Here is a 25,284-nt window from a genome sequence, read left to right as displayed (position 1 = left end):
AAGACGAACATGTAATCGCGATCATCCACGCACAACTAGATCTAAGGTTTCGCAACCAGAAAAACGCCCCGATCGTAAGATCCCTACGCCCACAAATCTGAACCGTACACTCAATATTACAATCAGAATCACGTCCCGCTGCAATTAGCGTTAAGCAGTGTTTTCGTGGGTGACATTCCCCATCTCGTCTGCAACTGTAGTGAGTGATTCTGAAGGAAAACCCTTCCGAGAACCCAACTCTACAGCTCCAATAGGACAACTCTCGATTTTTAGACTATTTTGTGGAGTTTTAATCGTTTTTTGTATCAATCGACTTAATGTTTTATTCTTACCTTCGGTTTGGTAATTCATTAAAGAAAATTTGCAGTACAGAAGGTAGCTTGACGAAATAGAATGAAACTATCAAGAGATCCCACTGTCGCTCGCCCAAAAAATTTTGAACCTTAAATCTGCTTTTAGCGAGAATGAGTTCTCATTTTTAGGACACACAACTCAAATTGATACCGGTTCTGAAAACCAAATTCAAACATATACTTTTACATATATATTTGTAAACTTGTTTTAGACCAATATTATAGCTCATAAGTAAAAACATCATCACCGAACATGCAGTCAAATACTAATTTGTGTATTGATGTAGATTTTCGTAAGCATACTTTCTGCGTAAAGATTCCAATCATTAATGTATTTTTTGTGACATTTGTTTATGCTACTGAACACACGTTAGCGCTGTGATCAGTTAGAAGTTGTAAACTCACGTGTGCTGATCGCACCATGTTCTGCAAGTGTATTTGTGACTGATCTTCGGCAGCACGAAATCCGATTTTTTATTTACACACTCTTGTGCCTTGCGCGTAAACAAAGTAACCAGTGACTTTTATCGTTCCGCAATCTTTTTTCCCATCAGCAAAAGTGTCAAAGTGCTCTCGAACGAAACTCGCGACTCGCGATGGATAGTGGACCGGAAAATTCCACGCTGCAGGACAATGTGGTCGCTGCTGCCAACGTTGTCCTCAGAGACAATCCGCAGCAAACCAGACCGGAGTGCGTCGATACGAGCTGCCGAAACCGAGAGGGTGGCGATTGTGCAAAATGTGGCGAACCCGGGCAGCTAAATATTTGTCTTCTGGAGGAACTGAATGCCCAGTTTGAGGATCGTTTGCGATTTATCGAGCAGAATGGAAATGATGACAAATTCAAGGTAAGTACTGAGTTGAATATTGTCGACAGCTTGTGCTTTGCCAAGGTCACTGGACCAACACGCAACAGGTGGTCCCCGTGCGTTTAGACAAGAGTTTTTTTTCTTTTGCAATAGTGAAAGGACCTTGAACAGGATGAAGCAATGATAGTCGTAAAGCTAGCGCACAATAATTATCTTTCAGGTTGAAATATATGAACGCTGGATCCATCAACTGAGGCTGGTCAATCTGGACCTTTTGACAACGATAAAAGAGATGGAGAAAACTTGTCGGGACAGAGTTGTTATAATGAAAGAAAACTATAAGAAAAATCTGGCTCGTTACGGTTCAGAGGCACAGGCACGTGCAAAGAGGGATCGGGACAGTTTGCTTGAAGTTATTAGAAGAGCTTACACGACTGGCAGCTGGAATATAGAAGGAATTAGATTTTACGATGTAGATATAGAGGAAATATTTGGCAAAAAGGGTGACATCACTGTGGACTCTCAACATGAAAACAGAATGGATGGACCTACTATTTCACTCAATCTAGCAGTGTCGTCTAACTGTCAATACGAGAATTCCGAAATTGACGAGCTAAGGCAAACATTAGATGCCAGGAATAAGTATGCGCAAATTTGAATTCTAAGTAAGCTGATTTTCTATTTGTTTCCATATTTTGCAGGCAAATTGAGCATCTAGAGCTTCTACTGGATATGAAATATCCCGAGAAAAATTTTTCTTTTGAAAGGGAGAATGCGGATGACCTTGAATCTCAACATTTTAATACAGAGTATAGTACTAGTAATAAAATACTGCTACATCAACTACGACAAATGAACTGCGAAAAAAGTAAAGAGTTGGACGAACAGTCAATGCAAATTGAGAAGATGCACAAGCAAATACGTGCTCTGGAGAGTAAATTGGAAGAAGGAGAGTCGTCGGTGCAGGTAAGAATCGTTAGCAACACGATTTGTAATGTTGAGAATCCTTTTGATAAATTCTTCTGGACAAACTCGGTGCTATGTAATCCAATTTCATATATTGCTCGTCAGGCTTTGATTAGAGCTCACGTCCCATAACAAAATCAACAGATTATAAACGATTGAGCGTATGAATCATAATTTTACACATTTTTGATTGTTCATTTAAGAGTTCTATAAACCCCATACAAAATTGAACATTATTCAATAATTTACAGCTGGATTCCGATATGAGCGCCTCGCTGGCAGATTTGAAACTGGACGAATCCGATGCATCCAATAGGAAGCTACTGCAGCAACTGCAGAATCTGATCCGTTTCAAGTCCGGACAGCTGGAAGCCTCGCTTAAGGATAACGAAGTTCTCCGGGAGCAAATCGAATATTTTAAGTCTCAACTAGATTCACAGGTATGTAGCTCTTGTCTCCTTGGAATCTCGTTAAGACCCTCTTCGGCACGTTATTTGCCTATATTTTGTTCATACAAACAGTCAAATGTCGATAAGCAATCCCTGGTCAATGAGATTAAAGATCATTACGATAGAAACCGTCAGCTCGAGAAGAAGCTCCGCGAGTATGAACAATCGTTGCTGGAATCGAATGCCGCCGTGGATCATCGCAACAACGTGATTAATCAATTGCGGCAGGATATCAGTAGTTTAAAAAAGGTACTTAAGTTTTGCTATCACTGGTTTGTGTGGTGTTGGTTATTATCTGACGTTCATTGTCTTGATTGGCAACTAACGCGGGTTTTCTTTTCGGTTGTTAGATTGTCAAACATACTCGGCTATTTCAAGAGTACAGCGACAGTTGTGGTAACAGTAGTATGTCAAGCATAAAAGAATCAGATTCGGGCTCGTATCATAAACGCCACAAGAAAAAATCCACCATTAAAGATGAAATCGGCGATCACTAATTGGAATGCTCGGATATTTTATTTTGATTTATGTTTTAACCTTTCTTATATTTTTCAAATAAATTATTAGTTATTTTACTACACTTTTTTCGTTTCAATGGTAAATTTTCCTTTGTACAAGACCAAGACAAGTTAGAGTAGATATTGTCTTTCTCTTATTTTGTACACAGTACGTAACGCTTTCTCCTAATTTAATAAAAAAAACGATAATAATCAGCCAGGAATCGGAAATATCAAACATTTTTAAAACAAATTAAAAAATTGTGTCCAAGACCGACTACGATCAATAGTACCGATCGTTTTTAGGACAACAAATTACTAAAAAATGAATTAAATTTTATCAAAACATCTGCCATTCAGCACATTTCCGTGCGCAAATATTAACATAAATTTCTTGTTCATAAGTGTTCCTATTCCACTTTTGCAATGTTTTATCTTCAAATACGATGAATTAAACTCAACCTTTTCAGAGTACATTCATCAACATTCGAGAATTGGGAACGAGCACCGACACCGCATCGGTTACGTCGTTCGGTAGTGCAAAGTCCGGTTCATCAGTAGACACAGTGATAATGCGAGCCATTTCACCGACAAGGGACGTCCGCGAATTGGAAACGGAGCAGGTGCTAAATTTCTCGAAAGAATTTACCGTAATGAGCGAACAAGTACGCCAGTTGGAAGCTACCAAACAGGCCCAGGATGACATAATCGCAGACCAGTGGAACAAGTTGAACTCCACCGAGAGCGAGTATAGGATTCTGGTAGGAAATGTTTGGTTACCACTATTTCAGAATAATAGAACAATTTACGGTTATTTTTAGCGTGACGAATACGAGAACAGCGAAAAGAAACTGCATTTAATTCGTTCAGAAATCGCAAAACTGATCAAAACGATCAGGGAAAGCTTTCAGGGACATTTTCCTTTACCGCAGGTATGAACGTGTGATGTGAAAATGGCAAGCAAGTGAAAGAATTTTTTTACCCCTAACAGACCATTCCACCAATAGAGGAACTAGTTTCTCGATCATTCGTACAAGTCGACGTAGCAGATCTTTCATCCGAAATGTTCGAAAACGACAAACAAATTCTAGGGGTTTTGCAATCGCATTTAAATAGTGTTACGAGAAACAGTCTGCTAGTAATAGCAGACCAGAGAGAATTACGGAAACATATTGCTGGTAAAACTGCTGACATTCAATAATATTCATTATTCACCGGCTTTTAAAATTGTTTCTTTTAAAACGTTAGCTTTGCAACAAGTGAACCGAACTAACGGAGAGCTATTAGAGAATTTGAAAAATGATCGCCTCGCGGCGGAGAGAGAAACTGAATCGAAGGAAACATCAATCGACTCTGACATCATGACTGAATCGGTATGAGTCATCTCCACGTTCAGTAGTAAACCTATTCACCTAATGAAGTTTTCTTTTTTTAAGTCTACCGAAACACTCGCCGCGCAACGCTTGCAAGTGCAGAACGTCTTACAGGGCATGGCTAAGGAAATCGCATATCTGGTACGAAGCTTTGTTTACCTTTTTTACCACCTCTTGATAGTTTAAGTAGTGGCTCTCAATCCACACGCGTCCGTTACTGTTTACCTAAATATATCGTTTGGTATAAACTATCTGTTGGATCCTGATCGGGTAGTAAATAAACAACGCAATCAGTGGCAGATTATGCCATCGGTTCGACAATGGATAGCGGCAGAGAACCTGATTGAATTTCCGATGAATGTTTGGCGCTGGCGGGGCGATGCACAAAGTGTAACCCACATTTTAGAACTACCATTCAGAAGCTATTAATAGTAGGTTAGTTCCCTTTCCTACCTTTCGCGGTCGCTCTTGCGTGTTGGAAAGGCAGTGGAGTATTTTCTCCATTTCTACAGAAACTGCACGTGTAGTATTTTTAGTTAAGCATGTTTAGTTTGTGGTTCCGCATATTCATGGTGGCTCATCTACTGTGGCAGCGATGGACATCTAGTCTAAATTTAAATCTGTCAAATGAGTATGTAAGATGTGTTTGAAATGTGGAATTTTCATTGCATTAATTATATCCTTCTTCGAGAAGTTCACGTGTAAAAATAATTGCCCGGTACGAAAAATTATAATATTTTATTATAGTACTATAATACATCCTGTTCTAATTGTCCCATACATGATTTTAATTTTGTCGAGCAACGGACTCACGAGTTTAAAGGACGAATGATTTCGACGAACTGAATCGAATTTTATAAGAATCTCTGCCCTTTGGGCTTTGGTTCTAAAGTCTATTTTTGAAGTGTTTGCATAGCCTTTTTTATATGAGAAAGGTAAAAAGTTGATATCTACTCGAAATGCCACGCATTAAAAGAAACAAGGAAATAAATAATTCAACACAACAGAAATGAAAACCTGACGTAAGCGTGTAAGAGGATCTCAAAGATGTTGAAAATAGCCTAAACCACAATATGTGCAGTACTGTTTCCCGAAAATATGGCCAACAAACCCGAGGCTGTTCCCAGGACAGTTCGAAATATACTCGGGAAGGTTACTTTAAGTATCGTACTATTAAGCAATCGAACTAGACCGTAAAACAAAACATTAGATCCAAAATGCGACCCCGAATGCTGTATAATCACGATTTGCGACGAAGCGTTTTTCAAACTTGACTTCAAACAGCTTCATCGGCAGAAGTTTTATGTTACCAAGGATCAAGGAGATGTTTCCTAGAAATATATTTTTTTGCCGACAAGTTTGCCTACCGGCGGAAAATCAATATATCTGGCAACGCTGATCTAGCAAGACATGCTAGAAATAAAAAGTACATAAGACTATTAAAATCACGGATTTCTGTTTCGGCGGTCCTATGAAAAATACACAGAGAAAGAATGACCGGAACGTTGACAATTTACCTTTTTATTGGACACACTGAGAAAAGATATGTCCTCAAGCATAAATTGAACCTGCGATCTCCCAGTCTCTGGTAGAGTTCCGTTAGCATATGCCGATGGGCTTTGAGGGAAGATTTCAGTATGTTTCTACAAACTATTCAACACCAAAGTCTGGCGGTGTCCGAGCTAGATAAAGGGAAGCCATCAGTGATATCAATATCCCAAGCCTGAACGCGATCCACTGGAACTAAAATAGATGAGTGAGTTCTGCCTGAGAAGGGGCGGTGACGATTTGTTTATTAGAGCAGGTGGTTCCATTGGCAGGTCTTGGGGCTGTGGTGGTGATCACGATGCTGTTGGGAATCTGTGGTGACATCATCACAGTTCCTCGATGGGGGAGTGGTTAACGCACTCAACTAGAGACTGGGAGATCGCAGGATCGATTCCTGCTTGAGGACATATATTTTCTCAGTGTGTCCAATAAAAGGTGAATTGTCACCGTTCCGGGTCATTCTTTCTCTGTCTATTTTCCATTGGACACGTACCTAAAAACCTTAAAAAAGGAAAAAAACACGACTCTCGTCAAAAACAAGGAATATATGCTGAGAAACGTCCAAAAACAACACGCTGAAGCGTATACTCTAGTTGGTAAAAATTTCAATAGAAAAGGCATCATTCAAGCGACAGCATTCGATGGACACCGAGTCGCAGAACAATAGTGGGTGCAAGAAGAAATCCCAACCGAAAAAGTTCAAGGGGCTGGATCCTAGACTGAGCAGCGCCCACCAGCGATGCCAGATTTACAGACATGTCTGTATTTTACAGACTTTTGATGTCTCCTACAGACGTAGCCAGAGATCTACAGACTTTTAAAAGGGTAATAGTATTTAGTAAAATTGCACTAGAATAACTGTTTTCGAATACGAGTGATTCCTTCACAATAGAATTCTACTTTCAATCTATTTTTAAAGTAAAATTTTAGTGTAACTAGGATTTACACAACCATCTACAGACTTTTTCAGACATTTTAGTTATTCTTCTACAGACATTTCAAAAAAACATGTGGCATCGCTGGCGCCCACCTTTCAACGAAATGGCCAAGTCGTACTCCGGTTGGGTACCCTGCGAATATCCTCAGCCATGAACAGTTGAATGCTACTCGATGCTTACTGATTGATAGCGTCATGGAGCCGAACTCAAGCAAATACGAAACGCAAGTTTAGGAAATGAATAAACAAACAAGGGTATATCGAAATCACCTGTTCAGACGAAGATATAACTAAGTGGCTGTTGGATGCCACAGCAGCGATTCAGCCCTGCTGGCGGTGGATGAGGCTTCAGTGAAACTGATACCTCCCAACACAACCAGCTGAACTTTTGGGGACCGTTCATAAATTACGTAACGCAAAAATTGCCCAAAATTGACTCCCCCTCCCTCATGTAACAAGTTGTCACAAAATTCACCATCGCCCCCTCCCCTATTACGTAACAAATCCCCAGAATTTTTTTTTCTTCGGTGAAAACATGTTACGTAACGATCTAACTAACTCCCCCTTATGTCACAACATGTCACAACTTGTCGTACCCTCCCCCCCCTAAAAGCGTTACGTAATTTATGAATGGTCCTTTATTACGTATTCGGAAAAGCTAGAATGCGCCAGTTGACTGGTGCCCCCGTCTTCGCCGATCGTGGATGTTGTAGGCAAGCATGAACTGAAAAAGCTCCTGCGGGTGACCCAAAAGCGGAACACTTCGTGAAGTGATCATATCATAGCTTCTGATCATAGCAAGCTTGCAGTAACGGTAACGAGTGCATCGGTGACAGTCCGTCTCATGAGTTATACACAAAAGCACGCTATTGTGCGCAGCTCACGAACTGATACACAAGGAGAGGATCGAAAACCCCCTGTAGGCGAAGGTTCGCAATATACAATGAATGGGACGAAGCATTGGTCCCAAAAATCGATGGCAAAAAACACCAACACAATGAACAGCATTCGCTGCATCCAAGTGAATTTCCATCACCCGAAGCGTCTTTGCCCGGAGGATCATCGCTTAGACATCCCTCTTCTACAGGCGCCGTGGGCAAATAAATACAAAATCTTTGGTTTAAATTCCTCAGCTCATAAGTTAGTATATTGTAGTGACCAGCCAACTCCAACAGCTGCAATTTTGATAAACGGACAACATACAATTCTCCAATTACAGGAGTCATTCAACGAGACGACTTTGCAATAACATACAAGTGGAGGCACCGACCCGACGGCTAGAGGCAAGCAGGAGATTGTGATCGCATCTGCCTACTTCCCTGGCGATGCGGATTCTGAAAGCGATGCCCTCATAAAGTACTACAAATATATCACACAATATGGGGTAGCACGGATGTAACTACCAGAGGTGAGCAGCTACTAGAATACCTTTCGTCAAATGATGTCAGTGTATGTAACAAGGGAGCTGAATCTATATTTATGAACACAGTCAGAGGCGAAGTAGTGGATCTCACGTTATGCAGCGCTCAAATAAAGGAAAAGATAAAGAGTTAGGACGTTTCTGACGAACCTAGTCTATCGGATCAAAGACACATAATATTCGCCATAGAAGCCATTAAACTCACAGTGCAAAACACAGGGAAATACGAAAAATAAATTAGTGTGTATTCCGCTCACACCTGGAATAGTTGAAAAGAACGGGGAGTAAGATCCAATCTCCACTGTCTCCAATGGTTAATGCGGCAAGCGACCTACGAAAGAGCATTATAACCGCCTATAATAACAGTTGCCCTCTTGTAACGAGGTCTGTATGTCGTGATGTTTCTTGATAGAACGAAAATCTAGCAACACTTAAGATGGAAGCTAGGCGCTTGCTCAATAAAGCGACAATTACTGATAACTGGCCAGACCCCAGGGCCGCTCTTACCAAATACAACGCTGAGTTGAGAAAGGCTGAAAAGTGCACGCCATGCACGAGTTTTGTGAAAACATCGGAAACTTTCCAAAGGCAGGTCACCTTTAAAAATCTTTATCAAAGAATCCTAGGGCAAGTGAAAAAAGACGATGATTCTTTCACATTTGGTAATAATGAAACATTGGATGTGCAAATGAACACATGCACGAAGCATTCCACGTGGATTTGTCATGCCATTTTTGTTGAAAGCTACGAAGACGGGGTTAAGTAGCTTTCCAACGTAGAAGTTTCCTTTGTGGAAATACAGTTCTTGAACCAAATCTGTGGAAGCTTTTCCTTCCTGCACATGGAAGGATAGATTCATAGCTGCTGTACGTTTATGCTGAAGATTAATTTGTGCTACTCTAACCATGCTCGATCACAGCACTACACATTTCATTACCAGCACTTATTAGACAGCAACTAGAAGATACCAAACACGTTGGCTTATAATCGCCTACAGCAAATTCCGAAATGGGTATTAGGGAGATGACGTGAGCTTCCATTTCCCGTTTTTTTCAGCTTCCTGGGATTCGGGGAATAAAACAAGAATCTTTCTCCGGAATGGGATAATGGCTCAAAATAAATAGTGAAATTCAAAAGAAATAATATGCGTATTTTTCAAAACCGATTGATTTTTTTTTGTAAACAAGATGAATTGCGTTAATAACTTGTGATCCAGTTCTTACAATTACAATCTTCTTTTGGACTATTTTGCTTGGTTCTATTACCGAAGCTGACGGTTTCGAAATGACGTGATTTTGACCTCAAATATTCGTATCAATGCTAATGTAACAAAAATCAAATACAAATCGATCCTAACCTACTAGAGAAAAACCGAAAATGCCATTTTTTATATTTTTCCTTCTACTTTACGAAAGTGTCATTTTCGTTCTGAATCAAATTAATTTGCTGCAAATGTTGAAATTTACGCAATTTCACAGCCATTCAACCTATTCAACTTCGCTTCCCATTCGAAAAAGTGTCATTTGTCCATATTTCTGTACATCCTTTAAAAAGTGAGCACAACATGATGGGAAATCGTACGGTTTAATTAAATTAGTCGGCATCAATAAGTTTTTTCTTCAATCCAAATAATTCTGGTACGGAGGGGGTTTTAACCCCCAAACCCGCCCCCCCCCCCTTGCCTACAGCACTTTTCGAATTTAAAGACTGCTATTACACAAAAGCTTACAAATGTATGGAAGCAGTTGAAAACATACCTCGTGACAAACGCCATTTTGGGGTAAACTGAGTTAAATATGCCACATCACTTGTCTAAAAAATCTCTACAAAGTGGCGTTTACAGAATTTTGACATTCTGCTGGGTTATTGAGATATAGCGAGACGTGCTGAGAATTTTTTAATTTTTTGCTTCAAATGACTGTGTCTGGGGATTGGCTCAAGTTATCTTGATGCATAAGATGTTTTTATGTATAAAACTATCTGAGATACATTATTATTTATTTCTCTATTTGTTTATTTATTTATTTATTTATTTATTTATTTAGAGAGTAAACTTTTGTGTGATTTTGTGTTTTTCGCCAAATTTTATTTAGAGCAGTGACACATTACATTGTACCTGAAAAGTGCGAATTATGAAACGAACGGACCGGCAAGAACATCTGGTCGGTGTTAAGTCAGACCGGACCAAGTCGCAAAACATCAAAAAATGAGTTAATGATAGCACTGGATAAAGAGTTTCTTCATCTACATTCCACTTCTACCAGATTTGAAATATAAAACTATAAACAAGAATTATGGTAAAAATTATTTTCCAATTATAATGTAAAGGATGCTGCGATTCAAACTTTAATCGTGTTTTTCTCGAAATCAATGTACTGTCACTTAGTCCGGTCTGACCTAACACCGACCATCTAGTCTAGCTATTCCGGGGCAAAAACCTAGGCGTGGCGAGAGTCGGACAGGAAGGATTTGCGAGTAAGGAAGTTGTGCCCGGAGGAATTGAATTCAGATTTCTTTCAATGGATTTCGGCTCGACAGAGAAACAGGACTACAGTCTACAGTCGGTAAATGCAGTGCGAAATGAGTTGCAGTTCTAATCTGGAAAACAGCGGCAACAGTACCAGCGGAATATCCGGTGTGGCGGACAAACGGTAGTGGAGATATTCGCGGAAATTTGGTGAGGTCAATCTATTTTGTCTTGTTCTGGTTTGTTTGTTTTATGCTCAATGCAACGGCAGATTGCTATTGTGTCAGCATTCGTCGTTTTCCAATATTCAAAAATTGTGATCGAGCTTTATATACTAAATTCAATCCTAAAAGCAGGGCTCTTCCAATTGGCTAAACATTTAGAAACCGCTGAGCCCACTATGAAGAGGCCTGTGGGATGGACGGTGAGCACAGCTTTTCCGTGGGATCTATCGGATCTATTATAGGGGTGCTTGAAGTCGGTTAATGGCCGGATAGTAGAGTGACACGTTTTGTAGGGCAGCTGTCAAACTCTGTTCTGAGCACTGTCACAAAGTAATGGTAAAAAGTAACAGATAGGGAGGTAACCTAAAGTTAACAGATGATTTCCGATGTTTGAACTAAATTAGTACACATATATTAGAGTTTCGTTTTACATACAGAAGTATTGCAGTACAGGCAGAAGATTAATTGCACAGTGGACGGCAGCCGACATATTCAAACCGGACAACGTGATAGGTTGTTCCGTAGGAGGCGGATGCTACTAATTTTTGCACATCCGTTGTGCGTGCGAAATAAGTTTTTCATTGCTGTCAATTTCCCGCTGAGGATATAATTCTCCCGGTTTTATGTTAGAACAAGCATTTTTGTTTTAAAATGCGGTGAGGAGGACATCTCGTTACATATATTGATGTTGTTTTCTGAAGGTCATTGGTCGCCGCAGCAATATAAGCGGAGGAGCTCCAGTAAACAGCACAAAAGCTAAGTTTCTGCCTTTTTATTGATAATTCTACATTTCACATTCACATTAAAACAAATTATACTGCGTGGTGTGTTATTACACTCATCTCAAAAGTCCGGCGAGGACAACGTGGATCAGTTTGTCACCTCTTCTAACAAATAATCTGCATATTTTAAGGACGAATGAACGGAGGTACAAAAATCGAAAGCGGGAACACCGTGTGTTGAATTTCGTAAAAATCAATCAGCAGTACTGCAACAATATTAAACATAAGATTGATTTTCATAAACATCTAACACACGGCGTGGAAGAAATTGCGCTTTTTCGTTTTCGATTTTCGTACCGTTGTTCGTTTGTCCTTAACGCAAAGCGAGTAAAGGCGCTTTAACCTAGGCTTATTAGCCAGGGCAAGGTGTAAATACCTCTGTCCCATCCCAAAGTCACTCCCAACGATTTATCATATCCCCTTCAAACGGAAACGGTTGGTACGGTTGTCCACGTTTCTTCCGCTTTTAGGATTCGAAATGATTCGTTAATCAAATTATTCATTAATTGACTTATTTGATTGTCGTTTAATTTCGAAACATCTTTAAACCCAACTCTGCACAGTAGGCCTGGCCGTTTTAATATTTGCAATATATGAAATAATTCTTCAAATAATATTGACAAGAAAAACATTATAGAATAACTGTAATGTTTTCCAGGATGCTTTTCAATACTGGCTGTGTAAGGGTTAGAATAGAATAGAGTAGAATAGAATAGAATAAAACTATCTAAGAAACACAATTGCATAATCATTTTCAAAACAAAAATACACGAATTTTGAGAAAAATGCAGTTCAAGTTTTAAACTGGAAATATAGCATATTTGGCAATACTGTAACCAAACTATTTTTCTAGATTTCCTCTTTACTTTCCTTCAATATGCATCTGACTGATTGTTTATAGACCAAATGAAGCCAAAGATATGAATAAAAGTTAATAGTTAATGACTTTTTCTATGGAAAATTTTACATGCACGCTAATGGCACGCCATACAAATGTTGTCATCAATTCACACCTATGACACGTGTGAGTGCGACGTTTGTTTACATTTATAGTAAAAATTCTAACTTAGTCAACCGATTTTCGTAATATTAGAGAGATTAATACAGAATAGATAGACGCATCAATTGTCTTCTTTGTATTGTTTATACCATTTATAAGTTTCAATATATTCAATCTCAGATTTTAAAAACCTTTTTTCTCGAAATGTGCTAAACGGCGCTTCGGCAAAGAGGCTAAGTGAATTCACATCTGGTTCTGAAATGTCTATTTTCTTAAATGTAGTCTCAAATGAAAGCTACAGCATCCCTATTGAAAACTATTAAATTTCATTGGAATCGGAGTTCTGGTTCCCGTGTTACGGGTTGAAGCATGCGGTCACATGCAAAATTCCCATATTACCCAGTATAATCCATATATCTAAATTGTGCAAAACTAATTGAAATGAGTTCTTAATTACTTGAAGTTGTTGGCCACAGATCAAATCAAAGCCTCTTTGACCACATTGAGAACTGCTGAGGATCCCAGAAATTCGAGGAAATGGCCAAGACGGATAGCACAACAGCGACGATATACTAATTCAACTTGCTTTCTATTTCATCATGGAATTATCGTGGAATGGGTTGTACGGCTTATATTCAAAGGTTCGAGTAGTTTTGGTGTTTCTGAAATACTGATAGCTTTCTAATAGAGTTCGAGTGTACCAATGTTTTGCCTATCTATCTGAAGTTTGGTAGCACTGACATAGAATAGCTTTGACGTTAGGCACCAATTTAACATATGAAAACCGCGTAACTTGAAGTATTCACGAACTTATAAACAGGCTTGTTATTTCCTTACATATATCCCTAGTAACAATTGAGGTTTTATGCTAGTTGTATAAAACTTAGATTGCACTTGTAGCGTGCTATAAAACTACATTTGTTACATGGGATGTGCACAGAGAGCAAAGTACACTGGTGCAAAGTAGAGCACTCTAGTTAGAGTGTGGCCAAGAGGCCATGACGTATCCAAACGAACATGGAATTTGACGTATACCGGAGACTTCATATTAAGAAGACTGATATCTCTTTCCTTTCCCCATCCAAACGAGAAGCGACAGAGGTTACAGTGCCTCTATTGGAGGAAGGTAGGAAGCTTATTGTAAAAGTGTATATGTGTGTGTGCATCACTATGGGAAGTACCACCTTTACCCGCAAGTGGCGTGGCTGTTACTGTCTCCCGATTCCGGACAGAGTTGCCAGTCTTCTTGATATGCAGTCTTCGCGCATACACAATAGAACTACGTCAAATTTCATGTTCGTTTGGATACGTCATGGCCTCTTGGCCACACTCTAACTAGAGTGCTCTAGTGCAAGGTGGGGTAGCGCGAAAACAATACTTTGTGCAGATCACCGCATAAAACTCCGTGCGCGACTTGTGTATTTCAGTTTTGCCAGCCATGCAGTCCTCGACATGGATTATCGCCTTGACTTGAGGACTCCTGTTTTCAGTCGCCTGGACATGGAAGCAGAAACCCAGTGGATCAATTCTTATGAATGAGATATTTCAATCCGCCGGCTGCCACACAGCCTCTAGGCTGGTTTAGTCCGGAGAAAGATAATAGACTGTGATCAATCTCCTAGCTGACCACAGCCATAGGTGTTGTTAGTCGCTTTTTACGAAATGGGAACAGAAACCCAACGGGGAAATTGTTTGCTGAAATACTTTGAGAGATTTCGGCCGCCGGTTACCAGGCAGTCAGTGTCTTGTTTTATGTTGCCCGTTACGACGTTACGATATTTAAACTCCAGCATTGCGTGCTTCACATGACGCAGTGGAATGCATTGGGACACAAATCGTGTTTCAATGAATTCTACTCCAATGCGCACAGCACCATACGGGATAGATGTCATTAAACGTCGATCATTTCTGTGTTGATTCGCAACGGATGGCCCAAAATCTTCCTCATTTTCGATCTACGTGTTCCAGGAGTATAAACTACACTCCAGGAATATAAACTTACACTGTCTTCCTGCAATAATATTGAACGTGATCTGTGTTTATATGAACATAATTTACAGATTCGAGATTTCTCATACCGAAAAATACATCAAAACATGGTTACTCCAAAATTCCTGCTCAAAGGTGGGTCCAGTGCTTCACGTGCCACTACACAGTCTATTTTTGTAGTTTTCTCCCAAAAATGATCTTATCCCATGTCACCCAGTGAGATTGATCTGTGGTCTGTTTGAACAAATTATATTTATTATGCCGGTCCTACCATCGCTGGTTGTAAATTTTGTGCCAGCCAAAACCAACCACTTTCCTCATCGTCCAAACACCGTAGAGCGCATACAATCCCATTCGAAGAGTTCTCAGAACTTCTACTCCGTTTCAGAGTTTAGTGGTGTGATGATGATTATTTTGAAACTGTCTACCGCGCGCTGTCGTCAACAAGAAGGTGTGAGTGTGACACAGTGGCGCAACTCCGTGCAGCAGCTGCTTTCCTCGAGCGTGTCTTGTTGAGATACAACTGCATCGTAAGATTTTGGATGGGAAATGCAGTTTTGTTTAAAAATAAACAATTTCAAGCTTTGCTCCCCCTTGGGAGAGACGGTGTGTCGTGATCAGTTATTTTCAAAGAAAAAAAAATACGTGTCTTTTATTGTGAATATAGTATACAAAAGCAACTGAAAAACTAGATATTTTTATCAAACATAAACAGAAGATCAAGTTTAGCACAAAGTACTCCTCCAGGAAAAACATCTGCAAATATGTAATAGTTCATTCAAAACATTTCCCATCGCACTACCGCAAGAGAATCGAGACGTGCACACTTCATCCACTTGATGATGGCAAGTCTTTCCTCTTTGGGTGGACGGGGGAAATCTTATACCCACTAGATGATGGTACGCTTTTCACTGTTCACAAGTAGGAAGGAAAATCAGTATAAGTGTATCAGTCGGGCCGGTCACATCGCCTACAAAATCGCGCTTTCCTAAATTGTTTAACTTAATTATGGAAATCTAATCGTCTAACGAGAGCAACTACTTAAACTATCATCATATATCATCATTTCGTTGCACGAAACACTACAATGGGCATTTTCCAGATAGGAAAGGATTTGTCAAACGATTCCCTGACCTCGTTTGCCGAACTGGATGCAACTCCACTTCACTGTTTAATCGACGATTTGAAGCAGGAAATCGACGCGAAAGATTCGCTACTGCAGAGCAAATCTGACATCATCGCACAGTTGGAGCAGCGACTTTGCACCAGGGAGAAAGAATTACACCGGTTGAAGTTGCGCCAAGAGTCCGTGGAGCAGGACCGGTTGAGCTATGAAAAGAGGGTAAGAGAGCTTGATGGACCGATAAATGCCGAATGGAGAGGCGGTATTCAGTGATTAAACTAAGGCGAGATATTTTTCCTTGCTTTGTAAACATCTAGATCGGAAATTTGCAGCGAGCGCTTCAAGATCATGACGAAACTATTGAGAAGCTTAAGCAGCAGAATCGCTCACTGAAACAACAACTGGAGGATATGAAGGAAACGGTGAGTATCTGTTGGAATATTTTATGTATGCTAGATTGAAATAGTTGATCTAAGACCTAAAAAATTAAATTATAAACAATTCATAAAATCAACATGCATTTGAATAGAATTTTTTAAAAACGTTTGCGTTGTGGTTCTGTGAAAGTTGATGATTATTTCGGTTAAATTTGCACCTAATGGCAACCTGGTATTCCGAGTATGCAGTAATTTTTTTTTTCTCCGTTTATTTCCCGATTCCGTTCGAACGGTGCCGCCAACAGCTGCAAACATACAAAGAAAATATCCGACAGGCGATCGAGGAAAAAGCCAGCGTGGAAGACGAGGTGAGTGTTGGCTACACAATTTGTTTGTCTCAGGTTTTTTACTTTTCTTCGCTTTTCTTTGACATTTTCACTGTCTATAATGATCGTATGGGTTGCAATCGGCAATATATGGTTATTGTAATCGATTTTTAAAGAATCCCAGACGTTTAGTTTGTGTTCAGTTTTTAACATGATCAGTGTGTGGAATAAGATGTTTTGGCGCCGGTGATGGTATCGGTTGTAAAATTGGTCTTCGCACTGGAGACGTAGGGGATAGTTTCTATTATCGTGGAACTTTCAATTTTCGTCGAAATTCTGACAATAGTGGAATAATGTCCCGAGATACGAATCTGTGAATATTTGAAAAGCGCTACTTCAAAAGTTTTATAGCATTTAATATACTTTTCCTCCTTTTTACATTTCTTAGAAAAGAAATGTATAGAATTCGCTCAAACTTTCAAAATCTTTCCAAGGCCCGGAGGGCCGAGTCTTATATACCAATCGACTCAGCTCGACGATTTGGGACAATGTCTCTCTCTATGTGTATGTGTGCGTGTGTGTATGTATGTATGTATGTATTTAACGGACAAATTCTCATACGTGTTTCTCAGCAATTGCTGAACCGATCTATCACCCAGACAGAACGCTATTAAGGTTGGACAGAGAATGAGCAAAAATCTAAAACGAAAAAAGCAGTTTTCTTCCACATCGTGTGTTAAATCTTCATAAAAATCAATCAGCTTATTTAGAATGTTGTTACAGTGCTACTGATTAATTTTCATGAAGATCTAACACACGGTGTGGAAGAAAACTGCTTTTTTCGTTTTAGATTTTCGCCCCTTCTATGTTCAACCTTAAATGGCTTTTGATTCTGATGTTTAGTTTCCAAGATATGAATGTTTAAAGGTGCAAACATCGCGTTTTTTGCAGTTTTTTGAAATTTGCTGCCTGAATTGACGACGTAACTAAACTATTTGTATATATTTAGAAAGCCTATACAAATACCTTTCCAACGAACTATACATTGTTTAAAACTCAAAAGAGATATTTAACATTAAATGCGGACGAAATATTTTTATCGTTTCTCATAGCCAGAAATCAGACAATGTATTAACCAAAACGGATAATTTTAAATGTATTAACCAAAACGGATAATTTTAAGTCAATAGTATCTTCGGAGAATTTAAAGCATACAATATGCTCGTTCTTTTGGTATTGTGATTTAACTGATTAATCCCCCTAAGAGTGAGATATTTTCATAAATTTTCTTGTAAGTGATTGTATTGAAATAATGCCTTCAGCAAATTTGTAGCTCTTATGCAAATAACTACTACTTAAAATTACATTTTATCCAAAGCTTGAGTTTGTGAAGCTCACAATAGAAAGTTGTTTTAGAAAAAAACTAGATTAAGGAACACTTCGTAAATATCATTTTATAGCTCGGTATACTCCATATAGGGGAATTGTGGGAAAAACCGACACTGTGGGTAAAACCGACACCCCACAACTTTTCCTAGAAATCAAATTTTTATTCATTTCATAATGATACAATATTATTAGTACGTTTATTTAGAGCATTTGAAGAAAAATTGGATTTGCGTTAGTGCGCCGAATGTCATAAAAATTAACAAAACATTCGACAGCAGCGTTCATACTCGTCTGGATGTAAAATTTCGTTGGTAGATTTTAAGGTTTTAACCGAACGAAAGCTTTTCAAATCACCCCATGTTTCAGTACCTATTATTATCGGCCTGTCCTATGATCAACTAGGTGCATTGAAGACGAGTTTGAAAAATTCAATATTTTCAATTGATTTTATAAAAAAATGTGCGCTGTTGGGGTAAAACCGACACCCTGTAGTTAGGGTAAAACCGACACCCTGTTAAGATGGTTGTGTATAGTTGCGATTCATTTCAAAGTACTGGGGATCTTTGTGACACTTCAATTAGCCTATTAGAACACTATAGTATTAGCAGAAATACACAGAAATACTTTTATTGTGTTTATTTCTTGTAAGTCTCTTTAAAAATCAAAAATTGGAATTTTTGCTTATCTGATTCTAACGAAGTTTTTGCTATTTCTGCAAAAAGGTCATCAAACCGAATTTCTAGTGTTCTCTTGGTTTGTCATAGACGAATTTTATCACAATGAGACAATGATATTATGTATACTCCAATAGATCGTTGATGATCAGAGTCCGAAAAATCAAATCTGAAAAAGATAGTTTTACTAAGAAGTGTGTGTGTCACTTATAAGTGAATGAATCCAATTAGCAGAACGTAGAACGCTTGAAAATCTTCTCTTATGAAATAAAATGACACTGGAGGTTGCAATGATGTGCGCAAGGATTATTTGGAAATACTCATATCAATAAATAATCCTATAGCATAAAATACTCTTATTTATAGTACTACGCTTTCGAACTTTCTTCCCCTCACTACATGATGAAGAAATAAAAAGCACATATTTGCATCATACATACTCACACTTTATTAATCACGCATATATCTCATTTTTAATAAAGATAAAGATTTTAATAAAGTGGAGAGAAAATAAATTAAAGGGGGTGTCGATCTTACCCCTATGGGGTGTCGGTTTTACCCGCAGTGCTTACAAAAAGTCACTTTGTTTTCCAAGTTTTACAACCAACATTTTTTAATGAAATTAATTTTTTGAAGCGCTGAAAAAATTAAGTCTTGTTAAGAATTTTCTGAAGAAGAATTCTGCATAAAAATTATAATTTTATTGGTTTTGTGGCAACTTAGAAAAAGTGTTAAGCTTAAGGTGTCGGTTTTAACCATAATTCCCCTACGTAGTGCCTACAATAAAGTCGTTTTAAATGAAAATCTCAACAAATTCGCTAAAGACAGGAACTCTGTTACAATTTTTTGAAAAACTGATTCTCCATAATTTTAAAACTTCAAAGATGGCGGATTTGTAATTATGCCATTTGGGCAGTAAGTTAGATTTTCACCAAATCCCCACCAAACCGAAATAAATAAATAAAATATATAATGCATTGAAGACCCGATTTGATCAGCTCCCAATTTTATCAGCTTCATATGAAAATATGTTTAATGGGCTCTAGCAGACAAACAAGACTGAATTTGAGTAAATCCTTTCTTGACCATGTTTTCCTTACCTTAAAGATGCAAATAAGCAAAAATAAAAAATCATTTTTTTTAAATTTTTGCGCTAGAAGACTATATTAAATAATCAGAAATAGTTATTGGACTACATCAAAGGAAGAGAAGAATATTTTAACAGCTTCAGTTGATTATGAAGAAAAATAATGTCGCGATTTAGTTAATGTCCCTATTTTGTCAGCCTAAAATACACCATGGAGATGATAAAAACGGGTCTTTACTGTATTTATTATTCACAGTGTAGGTACATCCCATTTTCTGAGGATATTTTCTTTCAATTGCATTGAACTACACCAATTTTTAGGTAGTTTTCAAGGGGTTATTTTATGGACTTCTTCCGAAATTCGGCGAACCTATTCCCATTCGTGCGATAGTTTATGTTAAAAGGGTATCCTAAATTAATTGGTAGGGGAAAGTGGTCGGTTGTCGGCACCTCTATGTAGCTTTTGACAGAAACCGGACATGGACATTCTGATAAATGTTGTTTGTGTGTTATATTAGCACGATCTTTTTGTGCCGAAAAAGTATGCGCATTGAATATTTACGATGTGAATTTATTCTATTTTGTGATTCAACATTGAATGGCACCGAAATGTTCGCCACAATTTTTTTTGATCAGTTTACCAAAAGGTTACTAAAATAGGTTGTCGGCACCTAAATATGGTCGGTTGTCGGCACCCCATTTTGTTGTGGCAAATGCTCTCAATAACCTAATCAATATGGGTATTTTGGAACGGACTTTACGAATAGATACCAGAAATTGATCTTTGGCACCATTCTGAAAACCAGGAAAGCGACTTCCGGTTTAGCGTTTTACATTTACATGAAGAAAGCTCACTTGGTCGTGTTTACACCGCTAGGTAGCACTGTACCTGGTATAGATTATCACGACCAGACAATTTGGTATGGGGGGCAGAGGGTTGAACCCTGTAGCCCCCCTCCCCTTTTGTCTGAACTTTGATCTGATCTGTCAGAAGCTTTGATAAAAAATGGACTGCCTTAAAGTAACTCAATTGCAGTGAATGCGATCCGTCAGTGCCTTAGCAGTGCGTAATATTCGCACTAGTTTTTCACGTATACATATTGTGGTTCTGATGAAGACTGATGTTCATAATGCTTTTGATGGATGTTGAAATGAATAAATTTCCCTTCCCTTTGAATATTGATGATTATATTGCATTCCATTATTTTCCATTTTTAGTGAATTATCTTAGGGTGCCGACAACCGACCACATTTTTCAAAATGGTAAAAAATTATCAGTTTACTATATTGTTAATAATTTTTTTCAAGTTGACAGAATAAATTAATTTCTTTCATAAGTTATCAGCTAAGGCCTCTAGCTTTCCATTGGTATGCTTATTCCCATATATTGTTTAATTGGAGTAAAGCCAAAAACAAAAGTGTGCTGACAACCGAACACATTCCCCTTAAGGGTTTATATGTGCAGATAGAGAAAATTCATAAATTTTCAGCTTTTCCTACACAATACAGGTAATCTTCGATACAACGTACCCTCGATATAACGTACCCTCGATATAGCGTCACTCGATATAACGTACATTTTTCCTCGATATAACGAACAAAAATTTTAATTTATTTTTCTGGTCCAAATTTCTTTTCAATTACGCATGTATTCCATATTTTAAGAATTCAATATGTTACACACAATCTTAAAACGTACTATTTGGGATTCCGAGATTGATTTTTTTTCAATTTCATTAGCGGATGATTGTTATTTATTAAAACCAAAAATATATCTCCATAAATAATACAAGATCAGTAATTTCTAACTGAAAACAAAAATAATTATATTGGTGTGACCATTGTTGGTTGCGTTTCAGGACTGCGGAGTCTGATTCTCTGGGCCGAATGACAATGTTTAAATTTAGCATGTCTAGTGCTATCATATTTGATGACAATCAGATACACAGATAAAAATATTTTGTAATTTTCAATTTATTTTCATGCACATATTTAGAGCATGAATATAAATGTAAAATTAAGTTCCACAACAAATACACACAACTTGTCGTGCTTTCTTCAAGGAATTTTGTTATATTTTACACGTTAATTGAAAATTACAGTTTCATTAAACGGGATACCTATGCACTTTAAAGTGTTTTTAATCCAATATTGCTGTAAAATAAATGACATGTAATATTACACGAACGAAAGTATAAAATCATATGCTTGTTTGATGCATTGAATTCAACTTAATTTTCAATCAAATTTTTGATTCAAGCTTTGTATGTTTACATTCATATCGATTTACATGTCGTTTAAATTTCATTATTTTTTGGTGTGTACAATCGCTTTCTGAAACTCCTGAATTCAGTACTTCGGATTACAGATTCTTTTAGTTATTTTCGACAGTTGGGTCATCAAATTACATACCCATGTGATCTGCGAAGCGTATTGCAATTAATCCGGCCACATTCAACTCCGATTTCGGATATTCCTGAATTCAGTTCCCTGGACTCATGATTGTTTTGTCTGTTTTACATTGATGTTGCTGCCATCATGTGACACATGAAATGACGTCCCATTGACGATCTACGAGGAATCCAGCGATATTTATCAAAATTTCTTGTTGCTTAGACTCTTGAATCCGGTTACTAGAATCGATGTTTTCGAATCCTATTATGTGTCACATCAAATAAATAAGAGTGAGAGATCATATTTGTAATTACACGGACAACTGTGCGTTTTACGACCGGTATGGGGTATTTAGGAAACCGGTTAGCGGATTGAAATATATTTTCAGAAATTCTTGAATCGTGGATACAAGTGGATCTTCTTAGTCTATTCTAATGATGAAAGTTCATAGATTGCTTTTATTTGGTGAGGCACAAACGGCGGGAATATTAAAAAACACTTTACAAGCCCACACAGAATAATAATGGCTGATGACTTAATAATTAGAAAAGGAATCAAAATAAGAATATTTTCAATAAATTTGATTCATATAAGCAAAGAAAAATCAATTGCGGCATCCTTTTCATAGAACCACTATAATTTTCTTATGAGAAAAGTTGTTTCACACTGCTAGGTAGGTTAAATTTTCAAAATTAGTTACGCTTTATCAAAATTCTACAAAATAATGTACCATGAACAACAATTCTGTGAGGATTTTGCATGCTTTGATATAACGTACAATTTTTAAACCGAAATGTACGTTATATCGAAGTTTACCTGTATTACAAAAGCTTCTTAAACAACTGTTCCTAATAAGATTATGTAATTTATAAAATATTTGAAAAGTTTTAATAGAAGTGACGGAAGGTTATCGTAAAGTTTTGTGAAAAAAAAATTGCAGTAATGATAATGATTTTCCCTAACGGGTTTGGAGAGTTTTTTACTACTGGGAAGTCATTTTTAGAAAAAGTCGATATCGAAGTAAAGTTTGAACTTTGCACGCATGCACTTCAGAGGTAGCGAGGTATCAAGAACTGAAATTTCAGTGTTTAGTTCTCATCCGCGTTGGGAATTTGAGTAAACGCTATTGAGTATGAACTTCAAATCTATTCGAAAATTTGGTTTTCGAATTTTTTGACTCAGCACAACATATATAACCCCTTTAGGAAAATTCAGTTTTCCCTACACAATGCATTGATTGAAATTATTTAGATATGTTATTAACGGAGCATTAGCAATAATTCGTTTTTATTTTTTTCTATAGGCCATCTTTCCGCTTTTCCGTTAAATTGGTTTAACCTTTGAGATTTCTTGCACTGATATTGTCCTATGCTAATTTGAGCGATTCTCTGAGTCGTGCCACTATCCCATGTAGTATTTGTTATCGAACACATCGCGAAGCATCAAGTTCTAAATGTTCTCAATCGATATAATACCCGAAGAAAGCGATAAGAGTTAAGAAATGTATCATCACACTGTTAGGTGGATTAAAAGCGTTTTTTTTCTCATAGAACCAATTTCAAAAATTTCAAGCGAAGTGGGCGGGAGTGATGTGAAAATTACACAATCTCTTTCAGAATTTAGTATCTTGGTGATGAAAAGTAGTACACATAATCGCATGTAGAGAGAACCTTAAGGCTTCGAAACTTGAAAATTTTGAATAAAATAATTTTTATTTTTTTTTAAGCCTTAGTTATGGTATTGTAATATGGATTAGTATAGCAAACAGACAGAATATAGTATGTATGTAGTCCAGGTTTATAAAACTCGATTCAGATCTTTATTTCGATCCCGTTATTTTATGTTTTCACTTTATTATTTTTACCCACGCGTACTGTCTATAATATTGTATCGCTTCATTTTTCGAAAAACAAAATTACCATTAGAAAACATTCCTCAGACACCCTAATTTGGAAACACCCTACTACTGACCTAACGGAAAATAGCAGCGAAGCAATACTTGTTCATTGAATGCAATCGGAAAACAAATCAAATTCCTCCAAATTAGGTTTGTTCCTCACAAAGAGATCCAAATACGCTACACTCTTCTATTACCACACACCCCTAAATACCATACCATTCTCGAATAAAAAAATTATCCTATCGTGATTGCTAACATTTAGAAACTGAAATGAAAACGAACGAAGTCGAATATTTTGGCAGTTTTACTACTTAACCCTAATACCAGGAATACTCCGGGAGCTTAAACCCCCGTAACTCTAGACACAGATGCGTGCAGTAGACCAAACCAGTTGCGCTTGATTTTTAATCAAATTCCGCAACTTTATATATATATATATATATATATATATATATATATATATATATATATATATATATATATATATATATATATATATATATATATATATATATATATATATATATATATATATATATATATATATATATATATATATATATATATATATATATATATATATATATATATATATATATATATATATATATATATATATATATATATATATATATATATATATATATATATATATATATATATATATATATATATATATATATATATATATATGATTACAGGAATCCCGCGGCGACTAGTTAAGTGTCATGGGGGTTGCTTTTGGACCATTGCACATCGTTTAGCGTTGCTCCTTCCTAGTTTCACTAGTAGCGGACCGAACAGGTTGACCCCGACGTAGGAGAAGGGTCGAGTGAACGAAGATAGACGTGCGGTTGGTAGGGGAATTTTTGGAATCGAAAGACATACGCTCGGTGTGTTTGGTAGAACAATTTTATTCGAAAAAAATCGGCATCGCTAAAACTTCAGCACGTGATAGAATGCGCTTTTCGCTTTCATTTGAAAGTAAAGTTAAAATATTCTATCGGGGGCTCCAGAACAACTTTTTATTTTAAAGTTTTTTTGTTTGAAAACTTAAGTTTTTCAATGAAACTGGTTCACATTTTTGCCCCTAGGTAGTACTTTAGACATTCAAGTATTACCAAAAGTGAGAATCTGATGGACAATTTCATTGTGTACTTTGTAGAAAACTACAACGCGATCTAAAATCGCTAGAGAAAG

The 25,284-nt window shown here is 37.4% G+C and overlaps 1 protein-coding gene across 4 annotated transcripts in view; it reads left to right on the top strand.

Annotated features, from left to right (window-relative positions):
• Positions 1 to 804: 804 nt before the first annotated feature.
• LOC131678692 (nucleoprotein TPR-like) overlaps positions 805 to 25,284 on the top strand; it is a 59,180-nt gene continuing 34,700 nt past the window's right edge. For 3 of the 4 annotated variants that reach the window (XM_058958947.1, XM_058958945.1, XM_058958944.1), the window contains exons 1-13: positions 806 to 1,201; positions 1,383 to 1,804; positions 1,864 to 2,128; positions 2,380 to 2,568; positions 2,650 to 2,826; positions 3,545 to 3,835; positions 3,896 to 4,006; positions 4,066 to 4,252; positions 4,323 to 4,447; positions 4,511 to 4,588; positions 15,917 to 16,156; positions 16,255 to 16,359; positions 16,620 to 16,682. In XM_058958947.1, the coding sequence (XP_058814930.1) occupies positions 950 to 1,201; positions 1,383 to 1,804; positions 1,864 to 2,128; positions 2,380 to 2,568; positions 2,650 to 2,826; positions 3,545 to 3,835; positions 3,896 to 4,006; positions 4,066 to 4,252; positions 4,323 to 4,447; positions 4,511 to 4,588; positions 15,917 to 16,156; positions 16,255 to 16,359; positions 16,620 to 16,682 (2,505 nt within the window). In that variant the 5' untranslated portion in view covers positions 806 to 949. Of the gene's footprint in view, positions 1,202 to 1,382; positions 1,805 to 1,863; positions 2,129 to 2,379; positions 2,569 to 2,649; positions 2,827 to 3,544; positions 3,836 to 3,895; positions 4,007 to 4,065; positions 4,253 to 4,322; positions 4,448 to 4,510; positions 4,589 to 15,916; positions 16,157 to 16,254; positions 16,360 to 16,619; positions 16,683 to 25,284 lie in introns of all 4 variants that reach the window. The other variant, XM_058958946.1, reaches the window with a different exon arrangement.

This window comes from Topomyia yanbarensis, chromosome 2 (genome assembly GCF_030247195.1).
Source record: "Topomyia yanbarensis strain Yona2022 chromosome 2, ASM3024719v1, whole genome shotgun sequence".
NCBI classification, from domain to species: Eukaryota; Metazoa; Arthropoda; class Insecta; order Diptera; family Culicidae; genus Topomyia; species Topomyia yanbarensis.
Note: the sequence above shows the minus strand (reverse complement) of the source record. Positions and strands in the feature narration are given on the sequence as shown.